The sequence below is a fragment of the Camarhynchus parvulus genome, chromosome 1, assembly GCF_901933205.1.
Source record: "Camarhynchus parvulus chromosome 1, STF_HiC, whole genome shotgun sequence".
NCBI lineage: Eukaryota > Metazoa > Chordata > Aves > Passeriformes > Thraupidae > Camarhynchus > Camarhynchus parvulus.
In genome coordinates, this window is record NC_044571.1 from 87,918,113 (window position 1) to 87,939,230 (window position 21,118).

The window sequence follows — 21,118 nt, forward strand, 5'->3', positions numbered from 1 at the left end:
ATGACTGGGGATGCCTCTCCAACGAAAGCGTTCCGATACCAGGAAACTCTGGTGAGTACGATACCTGCAGCAGCACAGAATGTTTCCTATGTGAGAGCTGGCTTCCCTCCTCTGCTTAAGGGGCTGAAAACTTTCTTTGCCTACCAATATCCTTCCCTGTTTGCATTAGACAAACTCCCTGAGACATGTGCCCGAGCACATGCTCCAATAGTGGCTTCCTTCAAGAGAGAATGTGGCCATGTTCTCCTTGAATTCCTAATCCTCATGGGTGACAAATTCACAACACCAGGCAGGTTAAAAAATGCTGGCATGAGTCAGAGCTGAGTCTGCAGAGCTACACAGAAATGCAACTGCTGCTTGTGAATGGGTTTCTCTTATCAAGACAACCACAGATAAGGCACTGAAGCCATTCCCTGCCCTTTGTTACAGCTCCTACAAGAAGGATTCTTGTAGGATTCCACCATAGTGGTGGCTACAGGTGCTGTGAGAACATGGAGCATGTTGCTCTATGTCATCCTTTGGGAACATCCCAGTGGGGTCTTGCACTGCTTTGTTTTATAGGTATTTGGATGCAGACTGTTGAGCCTCTTTCTGCTTTAGCTACTTTAAAGAGTTAACTAGCAGAAATGAGATTCACTGCATGTCTGTGAGTCCTCACACTTTACTGGACAAGTGGAGGTAGCAGTTTGTCCTGTGCCTAAAAAGCTTCTTGCTTTGGTCCCTGAAGTGAGAATTAGCATCATACAGTCCAGATTGCCTAAGGAACACCATGTATGAAATCCCAGCTTTAAAAAGTAATAGCAGCCTTTTTGTGCCTGGGCATGCAAAGTTTTGGTAGCAGTGTTTAGAGAGAAGTAAGGCTCTGTTGGGGCTGAGGAAAAAAAATAAATCTCATCTTCTCTGAGCTGCTGCAAAGAAAGATGGAGACTTTTTTGAATGTTTCTTTCTGGCATTTCTTGACCACATCTGAGTAGGGTCTTGCACTTTGTTTTATAGGTATTTGGATGCAGGGTGTTGCCACACATTCTGGTTTTTGCTTCTAGAGCGCCTAGTTTAGTAAGGAGAAGGTATGGAGAAGGAAGGGATGTTATTTGGGAGCAGTAGGCTGAGGTGAAGAACTGGAGAGTGGCTCTTAGTCAAAAATATTCTGCTGCTGAATACTGCTCATGTGTATGACAGAGTACCTTAGACATGAATGAAGACTGTATGATCTTCAGTGTGACCATATAGCCCTTTATGACTGAAATCTTAATTTCAAATCCAGACTTACACAATGAAGGTAAATTTCTTAGTGATCCACAGTAGGCACATCACAAGCACACACCCTCAACTCAACAGTGGTTTATTAAGAATGCTATTTATCACATATCAAGTATTAACATTGCCAAAAGAGCCAATCAGTACAGTGGAAGGATTAGGATGTATTTCATCTCTCTTGGCCTGATTTTCTGCATTCAAATATAAAAAAGAAACATCCTCATGTCAGAAGTGAGTAGTGTCAACAGTAGAGCATCGAGGCAGAGCCTAATATAGGACATAAAGGGATTGCCATGACCTGTTTTATTGTTTGCACTATAAACAGACAAGTAGTGATTGCATAAAGTACTGAACTGTAAGGAAATACTACAAACCCAAACAAAAGCAGTGGTAAGGAAGAGAGCATGAACCAGCACAAGATGCAGAAGAAGTGAGTATGCTACTTGGATAAAATGGCTATATTTCTTCTGCAAGTATAACAAATTCATGGATCTCTACAATTTTCAGTTTTAGGTTCTTAGTGTAAAACTAGACTAGTCAGAGTAAACAGACTAATGAGAGTTTTCTTGAATGCTTGTGGGAAGACACAGCTAGGACCAGATTTCTTGAGTTCAAACAGCATGATTTGTATAACTGGAGCTAAGGCAAATCTTTGACAAAATATTTGTCCATTACTAAATAGCTGTTTGTGAGAGAAAGACATACAATGTATTGCATTATATTAATTTGTTCATAAATTTATCCCATATATTTGCCTCTGAGAGCTCTTCTAGGCTTCTGTACAGGACAGGATTGTGTAATAAATTATGTCTGATTCCTTGAGTACCTGCTTAGGTAAATCCCAAATGACTAGTTCTTTGTTGAATTCAAGTCATCCCCATCCCTGATAAGCTTTATGGCAAGGAGGCAGCAATGCTAGGACCTGTTTCATTAGAGATGATTCCAAAGTTAGGAATTCTTTGAGAATGACCATATATACTTGAGCCCTTAGGGATCATAGGCAGAGTAGCAGGTAGTTACTGGAGCAGCTATTTGCTGGATCTAATCCAGCATTAGTGCTAGGCATTAGTGCTAAGAAGGCACTGAATCACTAATCTCAATTGAAGATAAATTATTTCTCAGAACAAGCAAAATTAAGAACATTTATAAGGATTATGTAGCAAATTAAAAAAGGACTGTAATTCTGGATGTTGTTGCCTCAAGTGTTTTTGCCAGACGCTCTCAGGACTTGAGTATCTTAGCAATTTACACCTTAAAATGCTATCTTTAGGAGCAGGCTCCTCTCAAGTATCAGCATTACATCTGTTCACTCCATGTACTCAGTCATGTTGGTTTGTTCTTGTTTAGTGAGTGAACAGAAGCAGAGAGCACTTCTGAACTAATGCTGCACACATCAGTTTTCAGACAAAAAGCTACCACTGCTCTTTGGGCATGCTGCTTGGTCATAAAAGACAGACGGTAGGTCATTGCCTGGCTCCAAAGACTGTAGGAATGACTGCTATTTTCCTCTGATTTAGAAAATCTATTGCCGTGTCACAATCCATGGGCAAAGTCACTTATGAATCCAGTACATCTTGGGGTGAGGAGAGATGGTAGATGAGGTAGCTGCTGGTCAGCCTTCAAGGTCACAAACCATCTACATGAGAGTGCTGATGAGTCAACTGACCATTTCTTGGCCTTAAGTCCCTTCTATGACTGAAGTATCTGTGTTTGTTTATATACTGTGGCCACCTTATTAATTTTTTCTGCTCCTGGCTTTTTTTTTTTTTTTGCCATTTCCAATAATTTCTTTTAACTATTTGTTTTCCAGGTGTTCATGCCTCTTAGTCACTTACTCTTTTACCACTCCCTTGTTGCTCTCACATACCTTCTCCTCACTCTTGTGCTCTGCTGGTCCCCTCAATTTGTTTCTCTGCTCCTCTTGCTCTCAGTACACATGAGGCCAAGTGTTAGGTTTCACAGCTGTGTTTTTCTCTGTGCCTTCCTCACATCACTGCCATTGGATTCTGTTCTAAAAATATCCCATGTGACCCTTTCCCTGTGCTGTCCCAAGGCAGAGGGGGGATCCTCCCCAGCACCCCTCTCCTCTTTTTATTTTTGAAGGTGTTGTCAATCATACAGAAAAGTAATGTTAGAAGGCAGAAGAGACCTGGGAAACTGAGGTCATGAGAAAGATCCCTTGTGCAGATTTGTATTGCCAATTCCAAAGCTGGAGAGGACAAAAGATGTATATGAACATGGGGCCAAGTTGTATGTGGCAAGATGTAGGCTTCTGACAATGACAACAGAAAAGAAAAAAAAAAAAGGAATTCCTTCTTCAGTCCATCTCTGCATGGAAGAGATGTTTAGGGCTAACCTGCCTGCTTAAAAGATGGGGATGGGAATTTTTGCTATATTTTGCTGTGATTTTAAGCTCTGCTGTGAGAACTAGCAGCTTCTTGAGGAAATTTTCTCATTTCCAGTTTGTATTGCTAGTGGGTCTGGTCTCTATCGTTCTATTAATAATTGAAGTTTGCCTGCCAGTATTTTGGTTTTGTTGCCATCAAAGCAAAACCCCAAGAATCACAGAAGGATTCATAATGGAAGGGAACATTGGCAGTATCCAGTCCAGCCCCCTGCTTGGTAATGAATTTCCCTTATTTCAAGTCATGGCTGTTGCCTCTTGCATCTTCCTCATGCCTCTCAGAGGGGAGCCTGGTGCTGCCTTGTCTATACTCTCCCTCTGGGTGTATTTGCATTTGCTGTTTGCAAATCAGCCTCTTCCCTGGGGTGAATAAACCCTGTTCCTTCAGCTTGTCCAGTCAACCATCCAGGCAAGACTTCCTGAGGTGACACCCACAACTGCACACCCGTGCTGTATATTCCTGACTTAAACACCTTTCCCATAGAGAAAGTTCAGTTTAAAGTACCACATGCAACAGAAATGGTACCACAGGCTTTACTTTGCCTGAGTGTTGCCCACATTGTCCTGGTACTGGGTTATGGGAGCACCTACAGCCCCACAAGAGCAGGCTGCCTGCAGACACCACACCCTGGATTGCACCATCCTGGCAGGGAGGGCAAGGGGCCTTTTCTGCTACTTGCAGAAAAGCATTTTTTAAAACCCATTTCCAAAATCGTTCAGGTATTGGGCTCTGTTGTGAAGGTGTCCAGAATTACATTTCCATGAATTGTACAGGCCCAAAGAAATAAATTCCAAGGGCTGGCAGCATGCCAATCAGTCTAAACAGTGCCATTGATCTTGTGCTGTAGAAGGTAAAAAAACTTGTTCACGTGTAAAAGGCACATGGGGGTATCCCCCATTTGTGTGAAACCCAATAGGGTAGCTGCATGCTATAAGCTTTTTTAATATGGACAAAGAAAATACATGATTGCTTTGTCATCTGGGGTGTGCAGCTTTGGCAATATAGCAGATTAAATTATTTCAGACAAGTTTGGGGTAGAGGGTATATGTGTGGGAAGACCTTGTACAAGAATTCCTGACATTAGAAAAAGACAGACCTGTTGCTAGTATAATTCTCAACAATGGCAATAGAGGTGCAACTGGAGTACAGAGATTAGTGCCCCAGCTGTACAGCAGGTGGCATACAAAGTATGGTAGATGAGAAATAATTCATCAATACAGAAATGCACAACAAATAAAAATCCTCAGGCTAAAGTCAACTACTGTTGTGAATCTCCACATAATCACAGCAGAGAACCTGGGCATGCAGAAGAGAAGCTGGCAGTAAACATAACATAAAAATAAGTTATTTTGTCAGTGTTTACTTTAGCAAAGTAGCAGGGAGTTGTTGCTGTCAGTATTGATGGAAGAGCTTCCATGTACCTGTATGATAAAATGATCACTGTTAACTTGTTAATGCAGGGGCAGGACAGACACAAGTTGAATAATGCTGGACATTACCTTCTTGGAACTTGCTTATTTTAAGTGTTCATAATTACTATTAAGTGACACAGAGCTTCTTGGTGGAACCAGATTTCATTGCTGTTTCTTTGCATGAGAAGGCATATAATGTTTTTGTATTTGTTAATCACACAACTCTCAGTACTGAGCATAGAGGCAGCAAAGAGATCCTCCACACATTGTGACTGCAACAAACACTTTGGTCTTTGGACCTTGATAAGGACATAGTTGGAGTTAAAGGATTTGCTCATGTCTTTAAAACCCAGGCATTTATCTCTTCAACAAACTCCTGCCTCTTGGTGAAGAAATTGATTCTTACTCATTCTTCAGGGAACCAAGTGGCTGTTGGGATTGCTAGTCATCCACTTCCATGACACATTTGTAAAAGGTCATGGATCAGGAATGTTTGCCCATCATCTATCAGCACTGAGAGTGGATTCTAGAAGAACATAAAAATACAAAGCACCTTCATCTACTCCATGGTGCTGTTGTGAGTGTGAGTGGCACCTACACTTTTTAAAAGGAAGTCAAATGCCTGTAGCTCTAAAAACTCTGACAAATTACATGTGGTATGTTGTTTTCTGATTTGGTGCTGTGAGGAAACATTACTTTGTGCACCCCCAAGTTTGTTTCAGATGGAAGTTTGTCCAATTAGTCTTACCTGTGCATAGTCTGGCATACACATCCTTTGATTACATGTAAACTATTATTATGACTATAGATATCTATATCCTGAGACTTGGAGTTTCCCACATCTCTACTGGGACACTGAAGAGAAGAGTATTTGCCTGAAGACCAGTCACAGAGGCTGACAAAGTATTGAACTTTGAGGAGGAACACACTGCTTTTAACAGCTACAGAAAAATAACTATCCGTTTTTGAGTGTGTGGTGAGCCACAGTCCTGCAAACAGATTTCAGAATTAGATGATGCTTTCTTCAGACCATTGGAAAAGGTCATGTTCATAGTCCCTGGAAGCAAACCTGCTGCAGCAGTAAGAGCAGGGCACAAGCAATCCAGGAGGCTTCTGGAGTGCATTGCCAGTAAGTTCATAACAAGATAATCAAAGAGACAGCAAGAGGAGGTGCTCTGCTGGACCTGATCCTTACAAAAGAGGAAAGACAGGTTAGGGATGTGAACATCCAGGACAGCTTCTGGATCTGGGAAGGGAGGAGGACTCAAAATAATGTCTCAATCCTTGAGTTCAGGACAGAAGTCTTTCACCCTTCAGGGATCTTCTTGGAAGAATCCCATGGGAAATGGCCCTGAAGGGAAGAGGGGTATGAGAGAGCTGGTTGTTGTACAGGGATCATCTCCTCCAAACTCAGGAATGATCCATCCTTATGAGCAGGAAATCAAGCAAAGGCAGCTGGAGGCCTGCATGAATTAGGAAGGAGATCCTGACAAATGTCAGACAAGTGACCTGGGAGGAATCTAGGGACACCAGCCATGTGTTAAAGGATGAGGTTAAGAAAACCAAAGCTCATCTGCAGTTTAACCTGGTGAGGAACATGAAGGGCAACAAGAAAGGCTTCTACAGGTATATCAGCAGCAAAATTAAGGCAATGGAAAATGTGGGCCCTCTTCTAAAGAATCAAGGTAAATTGATTCTAAAGAAGATGATGAAGAGTAAGGACCTTCACTGGAGGAGGATGAGGTCAGAGAACATTTAAACAAACTGGGAATGCACAAATCCATGGAACCTGATGGGATGCACCCACCAGCATGAGAGAGTTGGTCAATCTCGTTGCAAGGCCACTCTCTATTTAATCTTTCAGAGGTCATAGGGATTCAGAGTGGTAACTGAGGACAGGAAGAAAATAAATGTCACTTCTATCTTCAAAAGGAGCAAGAAGTCCAGCAAACTGCAGGCTGACCCACTTCAGCTCAATCCCTATAAAGGCGATAGAGCAACTCTTCTTGGGAACCATTTCCAAACACATGGAGGACAGAAACATGATTGGGAGTGGCCAGCATGGAATTGTGAAGGGAAAATCACATTTAACCAACATACAGTTCAGTGATCAGATGAGACAACCTGGTGAATGAAGGAAGAGAAGTGGATTATATTTATCTTTACTTTAGCAAAGCTTTTGTCTCCCACCACATCCTCACAGTAAGCTGATTAAGTACAGGGTGGACAAGTGGACCTTGCAGTGGATTGAAAATTGGCTGAACTGCAGGGCTCCAAAGGTTGTGATCAGCAGCACATCCTTCTGCTTAGCTGTGGTGAGGCTAAACCTGGAGTCCTGTGCCCAGGTCTGAGCTCCCCAGTTCATAAAACCCATGGAGTTACTGGAGATGGTTCTGCAAAAGGCCACAGTGATGATGAAAGGACAGGAGCATCTCACATCTGAGGAAAGGCTGAAAGAGCTGGGGTTGTTCAGCAAAGGCTCAGGTGAGGTCTTATTATCTGACAGTAGGCTGAAGATGGTGGAGCCATTCTCTTCTCAGCAGAGACCAGTCACGGGACAAGACAGAATGGGCACAAATTTAAACAGAGGAATTTCTGTCTGAACATAAAGAAAGAGGCTTTTGTATGACTGAGCACTGCCACAGGTTTGCCTGGAATGATTGTTGCATTCTTGAAGGCATCCAAAAGCTGTCTGGACACAGCCCAAGGCAACTTTTGCCTGCTGACGCAGCTTGAACATGGTATTGGACAAGACAGCAGGTGCCCCATCCAAAGCTCAAAAACTCTCTAATTCTGTGATTAACTTAAGTACTCAGAGGAACAGCAGTGCAAATTACCTACTGGTCTACAAGATTATTGTCTTCTAAATATGACACAGAATGTATTTTTAATTCTTTGTCTGTAATGAACTCTCTTATCTACCCTTGTTGTTAAATGACTCATGCAAAACTGTCATTTACTTCTATTACAGAAAAGCAAATAAATACTGTTTGCCTGGATCTAAATTCCAAGGAGTTTGACTTCAATAGAGCAAGACCCTACTTCCTGAGATACAGCCAAATTAACCTTCTCAGCCAAACTAACCTTCTCACACTGCTCAATATTTTCCAGACCTCATTGTCCTTTCCAGCTTGGGAGGTTCTAGTCCATTTAACTGTTCCTCATACAGCAGCTATTCCATAATTTGACCACCCACTAAAAGTCTCCCAGTTCTACCGTATTCTTTTTGAGACTTAGGGAAAGAGAAAACAAACATTATTCAGATGTACTTGCATGTTGTATTTAATTAGGTATTATTATCCTACTTCTTAATCATAGTTCTAAATAAATGCTAAAGAGGTCATTATGATCATTCTGTGTAACCCAAAGATCTTATTCTTACATATTGAGAGCTTACATAGTTGAACAGTTCTTGTGTATGCAAAGCTAGAATGTCTGTTCCTCCTTAATCACTTCAGATTTATTGTGACTTTTCATCTGTAATTTTATTGCTCAATCATCCTGTTAAAGCCCTGTAAAATTCTTCAGCCAGTCTGTTTTTATTCCTCTGAATAGCTTGCTAGCATCCTGTGAGCCCTTATCCAGACCAGAGAGGTATTTGATATTAATTCTTCTTGGCATTGAGTTTGTTATCAACCGTAGGGGACATGGTACTGAGGGCAGGCTGCTTTTAGTTCCAATTCCATATAGAAATAGGGCATGTTGGAAACCTCATTTCCATTAGTTTGAAGTCCATAATGCTCCAGGCTCAAAGGGCAAAAGAGCTGCAGGTTCACCTAAGCTTTCCAGGAATGGGAAAGGCAAAAGCAGGATTAAACACACGGCAGCTATGCAACAGGGTAGTGGCAGAAGAAACAGTCAGTGTGGTGTAAGATCTTTATTCCAGAGATTCATGGAAATCTTACTCTTGGGAAGATGAAGCCAGGGCTAAGCAAAGTTCTCTTGCCTACACATGTGTTTTAGTGCTGCATGTGAGCATGTACATTTTGGCTGACATGATCTATTGACAGCCACGTGAACAGCTTTGTTCTTAAATGCTGCTTCCCTGACCTGCAGTGAACTCACTCAGAGCACGACTCTGAGCACTTAACTGTATGAAGACATGAGTGTTTTCCATCAGTTTACCTTTCACAATGCTCAGACAGACATATCAGAGCTGGTGCAAGGAAAGGAATACAACCATCCTTTCTTCATGGCACTCAGTTTTGAGACAGCTGTAACAGCTCAGGCCAATGCTGAAAAATCTTGAATCTCTGTATGTTCTCTCTTCCTTAACCTAGCTGTATTTCAAAAGCAGTACCATCTAGTCTTAAGCCATGACCCTAGAAAATATCTTTTTTTTTCCTTATAACTGCCTCATACCAAAAGATAAAAGACTAGACTTGACACTTTGTCTGGAAATGTGGAACAAGGGAGACTAAGAAGGTCAGGGCCTGATGCATCACTGGCTTTTGATTAGGCAGGTGCACAGTGTGACAGGCAGCTTTTTCTGTGCAGAGCTCAGGTACAGCATCTTGCTCCACTAGTAGACCCTCGGTGCAAGCCTCAGAAAGAGTCAGAATACCTACAAGGAGCATTCCTTCCCCTTGGGACTCCTCATTCCCCATTAGTTCTAGCCCTGAGCTGCCATATGTTATCTTTATTCTCCTTCACTTTTCCATCGCTGGGGGAACGACTTGAATGCTATGTAGCAAATAAGTAATGTAATAATAGTGTGGTGGATTAACAGAATATGCTAAGATACCCTCTCCAAATCCTTCCACAAAGTTTTTTCACTCAGAACCTCTAGTGGTTTCCGCTTCCAACCCGACTCTTTTTTCTATGTGTAGGCTTCTCTCTTCTTCTTTCCACTTTTCCAGATCTTTGTGTTTGGTCCTGTAGTAAATGGATGTTCTCTAAAGAGAATAGACAGTCATAATTTGATGATTGTTTGCTACTGCATATGGAGGACTGACACAACTGATTCCACAAAAATATTTCAGCTGAACCTGATACCACATTCAGCTTCTTAGCTGAAACCACTACTCCATGGTGACCACAATGTGCTTAGAGTCAATGCCCCCATGGAAACAGCAAGGGTCAAAACATAGACTAGAACGGATCAAATGGAAAGCTACATTAAAACAAAGAAGCTTTTTACCCTGTTAAGAGAAGTGTTCGAAAAAGTGAAACATTTCCAGAAGACACGAAAGGTTACTGAAGGACACCAGACTGGTATCTAAACAGAATAGGTCCATACAAAAAGGCCTCAGTCCTTCTTTAGTCTGCTTCAGATCCTTCACATGAGTGCTGTCCCCTTCCAGGATGCAGGTGATATGCTTATTGTCGGGTTGGAGGGTGTACTAAGAATCCTTTAGGGAGTGCTGACCTCCTGTCTTCTCAGTGATATCTGCCTCTTATTTCCAATGCAGCTCTGTGAGAAAAATTCAAAGCTGGGTCCAGACCCTCCTGTGGACAGACTGTGGACTGCAGAGGAAGGCATCTTGATAAAAATGACATTTCAGACCTGGTATCAGAACACAGATATTGAAGACGCTAATGCACTCCTAAGCAGATCTGAATACTCAGCAGCTGATTCAGGGCAATGATCATGTTCCCCAGCACACAAGAATATAGGTCAAGAGAGGACAGGACTGTAACTATCAGTGTGGCAAAACTCAGTATGAAATTGTATAGACAGACATGTCTGTTCATGGTCCTTCCACAAAGTACAGTTAGATTGGTGAAGATCTCTTCCAGGAAGACAGAGGAGGGAGAGGGAAGGAGGGTAAGGAACCTGTTGTCTGGCAGTGGTGGAGCCACTGGGGCCAGCTGTGCTTTCTACCAGCAAGTTCTGTAGCCAGAACTGTGGTCCCTGTGGTACAGGGAAGGCCCACAGCAATATCCTCTGCATCCCTTTTCTCTTTGATGAAGAGCAGGTTGAAAGCTGCCTGGGCAACGGTCAGCTGCATCTTCTTCCCCGAGCAATGAGTCTTCAGCACGTGGCATAGCTTGTCTGTCAGCATGATGAGTCTGAGGAGCCTGCAGATTTGTGTGAGCTCGTGGTCCTCATGGTGCCCAAAAACCAGTGGTCTGTGGCATTTCTGTCCTTCTCCTAAGTAAATGTCCCCAGCCCAGCCAGCGCACCTGCCAGAGAGCAACAGAGCAACAACTCTCTTCCTGATGCAAGAAAACCCAGCAGAGTGAGTAGGATTTGAAACATTTCACAACGTCCTTTTTTTTTTTTTTTTGTGTTACTGACTCATTCCTTTCAAAATATACTATAAACATAATGTGGAATAGAATCTGGCTCTGATATAGACAAGAAAATTTTTCTATACACCCCAGACCAAGAGCAGTGCTTGAAGAGGATACCACAAGTACTCTTAGGCATTGCTGCTGTTTCTGAACACCAGCAATGCACAATAATGCAAGAGCAAGACTGTGAGCAATGGTCTTGAACAAACACAACATCCAAAAATCTGTAATTTCTCCTGAACAGTCCAAGTTCAGCAGCTTGTAGAACTAATTTCAGGTCCCAAAATAAGTGAAAGTATGAATAGTTTCCACGATTTATTCTCAGCACCTTCCTCTTCATTGGACCATTATCTCACCACCATTCCTGACCTTAATCAATAGTTTCCAGCATCAACCTATAGCCCCTTACTGGACTCCTGTTCCAGGTTTAATATTTTTAGATGTCATGGGCATTAAATGCCAACCCTGGGACACAATGCCACTTATGGGGAATGTCCTGCAATTTCTTCTGCTCATTTGTCTTAATATACTGGACTTAATATACGAAGTTACCTGTCTCTTTGGCACTTGGAGATTGTATCCCCTCAGGGCCCAGGTGCACTTCTTGCACCACTTTTCCCCTTGTGACAATCTAAATTGGCTCTTGCTAATAGGTGTGCAGCAGCTCTAGTTTAAAAACCTTGACAGAGAAAAGATTTTTTTGCAGCCTTCAGGCCAAAGAGTGGCCCAGTACTTGAACCTGGACGCACGTGCTTGATGCAGTTCTTCTTCCCTTCCCCCAGCACCTTCCTGCAAGTCAAAGCAAGGGGCTAGAAGATAGAAGAGGGAGGGAGTCCAGTGAATGTCATGCTGACTCTCACTATCATCCCTGTATCAGCAGCCAGTGATAAAAACAAAGGTTATTGCTGCAGGGGAATTTCTTTGCCCTCATTTGGGATGGATTTATTATTCAGGCTGCCAAGAGAAATATTATCTTTCATCTGTTTACCTTAGTCTTTATCTCATATTACCACCAGGGATTGTTTCATGGAAAACAGGCAAGGCCCCTGCTGTGCTGGAGGGTTAGGTGTTTTTGTATGGGTATCTGCCTTTAGATGGGGGAAGATGAAGGAAAACAGGAAGCTTAATCAAAACTTTGCAGGATTAACAACTGTCCTAGTAAATAAGTATATTGAAAAATCTTCAATGGTAGTGATAACACATCTGTGCTACAGCCCTTCTATTGATATCCTGTATCTCAGTTGTCTGAGATGGGACAGGACAAGCCAGAGCTGCCAACAACTTGTACTTAGCAACCATGGCTCATGCAAGCAGCTCATAGCATTTGCTCTAACCATGTAAAGAGTCTGAAATGTAAGCAAGAGCCAAGTGTTACTGAGAAAATTTTTATGGTGGATGAAGGCTCTGTTGCAATCAGAAAAGACAGTCCCTTTTCTCATTTCTAGGTGTGTTCCTGATACCTTCTTTACTGCCATTCAGATGGCCATGCATCAGCAGGAATGAAGAGCTGAGCTGGCTGAAAATTATTTTTTTCCTTGCATCAAGCTTCTTGATCACTAGTTCCAGTATATAAAAAAATTAGGACTATCCTTTTCAACAAGTCTGCTCCTCAAGTGCGCTAAACTAGGCAATGTGATCAGTCTCATAGAGATCCACAGATCATATGGCTTCAGCTAAATTACTTTTCAGGCATTTGGAAGTGGAACATCTATCAGGAAAAAGAAATTATTTTTCTTGCATATCTCTGATCCTAGCCATGGCCTCCTGCAGGTACTCTGTCCATACTCATGGTTCCTTCTTCTTGACCAACCTCAGCTCATACACACCACAAACATGTCCTTGAAACTTTCCCAAAAATCTTCCCTTCACAAGCCAGTTCCTCCTCCTAAGCCTTTCAAATATGGCCACACATCTCCAAAGTTGGCCACATTTTACATAAGAATCATCATTCTCCAGTTGAAATTAGCCAAATCCAGTTCAAACCCAGGAGCCTGTGGCTGGCCAGCTCTGCACAGCTCATCAGTGCACTTTCTTTCCACCCTCGTGGTGTTGGTCAGGCTGTGAGTCATGGCATGACTGACAGATCTAATGGGCAATTATTCTTTTTACCTGTGCAACAAGCAATCCACACGGAGAAGGGGAAGAAAGGCACAAGCTACAAATTTTCTGTGCGGGAATAATAACAAATTTACTAGCTTAGAGGTGTTCTTAATAAGTTTTGATCATTAGAGAAAAGTCTGTATTTCCTAGATGTTCCTTGGTCCTTTCTGCTAAAAATATCTTCAAGCTGACTACATCAGAGAATGTTTGTGATGCAAAATTATTCTCCTAGAAAATAAGAAATCCACTGAATCTACTTCAATCAGTTATTTGAGTGTTTGCTAGTTCTCACAGACTTTAGCTGCTTTTGGATGCACAATCCAGTCAGAAAAAGTTTTCTCCTTCTCAGCAGTCTAATATTACTTTTTCATAATTGCTTTTTTCCTTCTTTTGGTACTTGCACGCACACTGTGCCTATTTGATTTGTTCTTGGTTTATCCTAAGACAAGACATTCATTTTTCTACCCCACCAGCAATACACCTCTTCATTTGAAAAGCCTTTTGGCCGATGAAAAGAAGAAATTATTTAATAGAAGCTACAGGGTGCTGTAGGGTATAGAATCACCAAGGGAATTGAGGGCTGCAATTTTAGAAGGGGGCAGCTGTAAGGGAGGAGGCATCCAAGCTGTGGAGATATGGAAACAATCTCCTAGGCAATAGAGTGTAAGCACAAAATTTTAGCAGCTCAGAAGGTCATCAACTTAATTGCAACCAAGGTCATAGTGGGTGAGGGAGAGTTGTGTGTAGACTATATATTTATTTCTGTCCTTTCTGATTTCCATGCTTGAAGTTTTCTCTATTTAAAATAATCAAATAATCTTATTTTTATTCTACTAAAGGCTGCTCTGTTTTGAGTTTTGAAGCCTGATGGTGTTTACCTGAGAGCTCATCAGGACAGTCAGATTCACTTTAAAGTCCTGAATGAGTTTGGATCCATATATAAAACCAAATTTTGCTGTCTTCTCTTTCATCTGGGTTTCTGTCTTGCTCTTATTGCTGGGTTTAAGTCTCTCTGCTGGTTATTTTTGCTCTCAGTTCCAACCTGTGACCACATTGTGATGTAGGACAAGACAACCTCGAGTTAACAAGTAATTTACCTTAGATGGTGTCATCAACATGGACATGGTGCTCTGTGCAGATTGTCACAGTCAGGTGACAGTCATTTGGTTTTTGCCAAGTCATGGCATATCATATTGTCATATCATGTCATACTGCACTGCCATCCTGCCCTATCCTGATCTGTTCAAATTCCTTCCAAATTCCTCTATTCCAACATCTGCTTCAATGGCTCCTTCATGTCCTTGTGTTCCTGTACGTATTTATCTGATGCCAGTTGTGAGATTTTTTTCCCCATTCTGCCTCTTTCTTCTTGAGTTATCAAAAGCTGATGATTTTCAAAATCTGCCCTGTTTCTGTCAACTCTGCTCTACTCAGTCTAGTATTAGTCAGTACATGTCCACTTGAATATCATCATATTATCTTGTTATTTCTCCATGATGAAAGCCCTTAAACTTTCTGGTCTTTTTCTTTTGAGTTTTTGCTGTGAACTCAACCCTTCTTTCAAGTGTCCTCTGAGAGTTCTCTGTCATTGTCTCTCCATATCCAGCCTGGCTTACTATGTGCCCCTGCACAGCCTAAATTTCTATCTTTTGCTGCTGTTCAAGCCTTGGTCCATGATCTATTTCTTTCTTTTACTATAAAAGCTGCCTTTTCTTCCAGTCTCCCTCCCTCATCCCAGACCTTTTCACAGCATTCTTTCTCTCCCAAAGCTCTAATTGCCTCCTGTAGCTCTTTGAAGCCTCCATGGTTATCTTGTCTAATAAAATGTCCTAGTCAAGAGCTTTGTTCTCATCTAGAAGCCATTGCCTTTTCTAACATCTACTGAAGTCTTTTTCCTGCTTTTTTCACTCTTTTTTGCTCCATCTAAAGGTACTGCTTGAAGCAAAATGTGCTTGCTGTATCTTCCTGTCCAGATTCTCATTCCCTGATGCCCTCCGGTGCTTTGTCTCTTATTGCCTCTGTGTTTCTCTTAGAGACTGTGTTAGTGTTAAGTAGTCATCCTTTTGTCACCTTTCTCCTCTTCCTCCTTTAAAACTCCCTTCTTCATCTTTATAGTTTCTTTTGTCCCATAGGCTATCTTTTCTATTATCTTCTTTACAGATTTGTGGACCTCTAGGGCCGGGCTTTCTCAAGCACAGAATATTATTTTTTCCTTGTTGTTAAATGACTGTTTCTAATCTGCATGCAGGATTCTATGTAACAATAACTCTGCCTCAGCAAATTCCACTCCTGTCAGTCTGGGGTGGCAGAGGGCTCTGCATCACCATCTGCTATAATGTCTGTGTATGCCGGGTTGAAAAAAAATAGATGTGGTGTTTCCAGAGGAGGCTGCAGTCTGCTGGTGGGCTGCAAGGCTTGTGTACAGTGATGTCATGAAGCGGTCTAGACCTTTCAGGACAAACCTGCTACAGCACAAACAAAAAAAAGCTCTAGCATAAACACAAGCCTCAGAAGCTGGTATGATGTCTGATAATTGTGTGGGCAGGGCGTAGAGAACATTAAGATTGTCACTGCTGATAAATAGCACTTGGATTATTCCAGGTTATAAATCTCTTGGGACCAGACCATGGGAGAAGCGTGAGTCTTCAGACATGCTTACCCCCCTTCCCACCAGCCTCTCAGAGTTTTCACTATCAAAGCATTAGGATGGGAAGGCTAGGAATTGTATTTCTGCATTCTGAAAAGCATTCAGGAGAAATAAATAAACGCAGAGAAAGGCAGATATGAGAGAAAACTGAGGAGTGAGAAAAATAGAAGCCTGACTGGACAAGAGATCCATCTCGGTTGACAGTTCTTCCAGCTTCTATTCTTTTCTTTATTGTCACTTAATACCCTAATTTGGACTGTAGCTGTATTTTCATCTATCACAAACATGTTTTCTTGAAACACATTTTGGAGTCCCACTAGGACCTGTAAAATGAAATGGACCAAAAAAAAAAAAAAAAGGTGTATGAGCAGGTCGTGTAACTTTCTTCTTGCGTGCCATGGGGAGGTCTAGAAACTTTTGTGAGCCTTTTCAAGAGGCTTAGGTGCACCTGAGGAGTCAAGCCATATGTGCAGGTCATCTGTGTTTGTGGCTAGTGCAAGATGGTTATGACACCTTCCTCTTATTTTTACGTCTTCCTCCAGCTCTGTGCTAATCTCCTGAGTGTGCTTGTAACCTTTGAAGCAACAGAAATACTCCATTGTGAGTCCTGGTGGAAGTGCAGAGCAAGGCCTGGGAATTAAAAAGCAAAACAGAGAGACAATAAAGAAAATATATAACGAAGAGCTGTGGCAGGAGATTGCAGGAGGATTGATAGGGGAGATTTGACAGCAGTTGCTGGGCAGCAGCAGTGCAGAAAGGCAGATTTTTTTTTTCAAGGTGTTCTCTATATTGTTTGTTTATATTTTTATCTGCAGATCTGAAAACATGGAAAAGATGATGAGTAAAGCCAGAATTTTACTTTTCTTTAGGTCAGCTGCGCCATCTGGAAAAAGTGGACAAAATTGGGTCTACGAGTTCTTCTGAGAGTGAAATAGAAGGAAATTGAAATCTCAGGCAAATACAAGTTGAGAGTAGCTGCTTGAATTTAACTAAGGTAGTGTCGGTGAGGCTGGAGGCTGTGAAAGAGATTATTGGTACCTTGTGAAATAGCAAGGATTGTTAATAATTTCCAGAGAGCTGACAAAGCACTTTCACCTCCAAGGGGAAAGAGGTTGATTTATAAGCTCAGTAGCATGGTAAGATTAATGTTCAGGACAAAGGAAATATTATGACATAAATCCAGTATCTCCAAAGATTGCATATATTTTGTCAAGCACTGAAATGACGAATTTCAGTTCTCATTGTTTCCTTGTTAGACAATATCTGGGTACATAGACTAGAGGCAGTGACTCTGTTTGATGAGAAGTGGGAATTAGTTGAGTATGAGGATCTTAGCTACAGATGAGCCAGGTCTTCCCTAATGCATAGGTGCCACCATGCACACAGTGATTGCTCAGGATCAGCTGCATAGGTGCAGCACTGCCATGCACTGGCTGAGGTGTGTTACACTGTGGGAAGCACGAGTGGGGACTCAGGGGGTTTGTAGGATGGCTTCCTAGTGAGGATAGTAAAGGTTTCTTCTTCAATAGCATCTGGAGTCACTTGGTTGGCCTTGGGGTCCTTTGTGTTTTATTGATGAGGTGAGTGAGGCCAGGGCCAGTTTGGAAGCTGAGGGGAAAAAAACTTTTCCAGTTCTTGGAAAAAGCCTTTCAGGGTAGAATTATCCTATTTTGAGCTATTATTATATCATTGTTTCCCATGGAAATTCCACAACAGTATCATGCTAGACAGGCAGTAGAGTTTGATTAGCTGGCAGTAGAGGGTTCATTTTTATACTGCAGCAATTTCTAATATGCCATTCTTGTGCCTCTTGGAAACAAGAGCTAGAAGAGTGCACTTTCAGCTAAAGGTTCTCACTGGTTTTCTGCAGTGGCTCTGATAAGTGTTCTCCTCCGGTACATATAATAGTGGCTGAAGATCTGGGGCTGTATTACAGCTTTGATATTTGCTGAGCTCTACTGTGTTCAGTTTTTAGGCTTCCTATACATGATGTATCTTATATTTTAGACTTTTTTTTTATTTTATACACTATATAGATTGTACTATGCATCATTTTTATATAAGCCATAATAACAATGGCCTTCCAAAAGCACCTCAATAGATTGGGAGCAATTAATACCTTTTTGATTGTAACCTGTAAGGGCAACCAAATGTTTTTCTCTGATTTCCTAGACACAGTCACTTAGAAACTCTTCTTTAAGGTGATTAATTTCAAGTTTTGTCCTGCCTATGGGACACAGTCTTCCTCCAGAAGATAGTGTTTGTTGGCAGTAAAGTGAGTGCTGGTGAGAATGAAACAGGAGAGCCTGTTAATTTTGGGGCAACACTAATATTGCTTTTGTAAATATTCAGTACATTCAGTGCTTGCCTGGCCTGATACGAGTTGTAGGTTGTACACACTAACCTTATCCATGTGGATATTACTCCTAATGAATATCTATATCTCAGCAGGAGCATGGAGAAGGTGGTTTGTGCAAGAAATTAAGTGTGTCTTCCTCATGGAGAATTTCTTTCTACCTTACTCTCGGGGACCAAAAAAGGCAAAAGAAGAAATGTTCTACAAGAGTCTGCAAAATGAAATAATGAGACCACTGTTCTGGGCCCAAAAAGGGGTGTTTTGCCCTTCTCTCTACCCCATCCTGCCTGCAAATCTCTTACTCAGTATGAGTAACTTGGCATATGAGGTCTTTTTTCTTTGTATACAGTTTCTGGGACCTTGAACTCTCTGCTCCTCCCTAATTAATAGCCCTCAGAAGAAATATGGTTCCAGGCAGCACTCTGACAGTACTGGGAGGTGTCTCTAGGCCAAGTTGCTTTAACATGCTTCTCATTCCTGTAGCTGGCTGGTAGCTCACTGGTGTTGGCTGAGCTTGTTTCTTCTCTCCCTGGCTGAGAAACAAGTGGCAGAGCGGAGAGGAGAAGCTGTTGAATGCTCTAGTCTGTGGAAAAGTGAGCATCAAGAAGAATTAAATTTCTGCATACACCTATAATTGAGTACCCACAGAGCAGTTTGGTGACGTGCTTTGAAGTGCAAAGTATTCCCCATAAGAACACCTGGGAAGGCTGAGATTAGACTGTAATGTTCAGCAGTTTACAGGGATGTCTGACTTCTCCATTAGGGCTTGCTGCTGTGAACTGTGCACTCAGAAAAATTGTCTTGGGACAGTCAGTGAACACCCATCTCATTCCATCTCACCATAGCTGCTGGCTTCTTTATGGTTGTTGCTCAGTCTTTAGGGCACCTGGTGTCTGGGGAGAAAATGAGGAAGCCCACTGACCTTTGTTCTCATTGCAAACAGAGTGTGTGGGATGGGGAGCTGTGAAAGAAGAGATATCCTGGATAATAATTTCTGCTTCCTCCTCTCTGCTTTCTGTCAGTGTGCTTGTAGCTCTGTCACACCACCTCCTTCCCCCTGCCCCCTCCCTCTCCTTCAGGAGTTCCCCTCTTGCTCACACCCGATATTCAATCCCATCAGAGTTATTGCCTTTTGCTGAGATCAGACACGGCACTGGGGAATCATGTGGCTGAGGAAGGTTGCTATAAATATAGTTGAACCCTTTGGGCAGGAAGGGAAGAAAGTGAGAGAGGCACAAGGAGAAGGAGGAGGAGCAGGGGCAGAGAGAAAGAGAGTGCAGGAACAGGACAAGGTGGAGTGGTCTGAGGAGAGAGAGAAAGGAAGGATCAGCAAAGAATGCAGAGGCCATGGTCTCTGCCAGAACATGAGGTGCTTCTAGGTAAGGCCCAGAGCAGCAACTCAGTCACAGAGGAGCGTGAGGAGGAGTGGAGGAATGGAGAGCTCAGAGAACAAGACAGAGGATCCCAGCGGGAAGCCAGCTTTGTGGGGGGGCACACCGCAGTATGACTATGTCTGCTTTGAGAAATGCACCCGGTACGGGATTCCCCTGGAGGCAGGACACGAGGCCGGGCCCACAGGGGGCGACCTGAGCTCCCCGGAGAACTCCCTCAGCTACCCACAGGTAGGGCTGGACAGCGGGATGGTTTGTGGCAGCACAGGTCTCCCTGGGGTCACACAGGCTCTGGGGCTCTCAGAACACACGTCCCTGTCCATCCCCAGTGCCACCAGCTCTCCCCTTGGCTTGGTGACTCCAGGTCGGGCTTTGACGCTCATGGCCGTACTTGCACCAAGGATCCCACCCGTAATTCAAGTCAGAGGTTATTGTCACCTGCCACGGATGCAATGAGACTTGGAATGGGCAAGCTGGGATGGGGAAAATTAACCAAAGCATTAATGTGTTTGTAACAGCAAAGAGAAGCTGCAGCTGCCTTCAAGCTGTGTAGTGATACTGAGTAAAGCACAGGAGTGAGTAAAACCAAAGAGTGCAGTGATATATGGGTATATGTACAGCTGTGTAGATGAAGTAAAGCTCTCTTGTGACTTTTCTCAGACCATGAAGCCCTTCATGGTCATAGATCCATACATGTATATTGGTATTTTTGATAACTCTTAGTGGAACTGTAAGTGAAGGATTTTCTAAGCTTGACCTGACTCTTCCTCTGGTTTGTAACAAGCACTGGTTCAGAAAAATGTGTGGGACATACATGTCTGGTTATGGCTTTTTGTTCATTATGCTCTGTATGTCCCTTACCTCTTCTTTTGGGACAGCCTCTTGCAAAGGGGAGGGTTTACAGAGGAGTCCTGGTGTCTTATTTCCTACCACTCTGTCCTGATTAAGCTGATCTAAGACAGCTTTGGTGCAATGAAAGATCCAGTCAAATTATGAGGAAGAGAGCATGAGAATGTGAAATTCATAAAGTGGATGTTTCTCCTTAAATGAATACAAATCCTCTTACATGGATGGCGAATGACTGGGGAATGAAGGAGATTGCATTAATTGTCTCCTAAAGACTGATGTGATTTAATGATAGGAAAACAGGCACATTTGCCACAAAGATCTCTTCCAGTAGATAAGCATCCTAGTGAGGATAGTTATGTGTCACATATTGCCAAAGTTCAGAGAATCAGCTCCATGGCCATATTCAGGAATTTCTCTTCTGAAACTGCCTACAACATCTGAGAGTTTGCATGTCTCCTCCACTA

The 21,118-nt window shown here is 42.5% G+C and overlaps 1 protein-coding gene across 1 annotated transcript in view; it reads left to right on the plus strand.

The window, feature by feature from the left end:
• Nucleotides 1-21,118, plus strand: part of CLCN1 (chloride voltage-gated channel 1) — a 55,310-nt gene continuing 34,192 nt past the window's right edge. Inside the window, exons 1-2 of the mRNA XM_030947473.1 lie at nt 1-51; nt 19,794-20,036. Of these exons, the coding sequence (XP_030803333.1) occupies nt 1-51; nt 19,794-20,036 (294 nt within the window). The remainder of the gene's footprint in view (nt 52-19,793; nt 20,037-21,118) is intronic.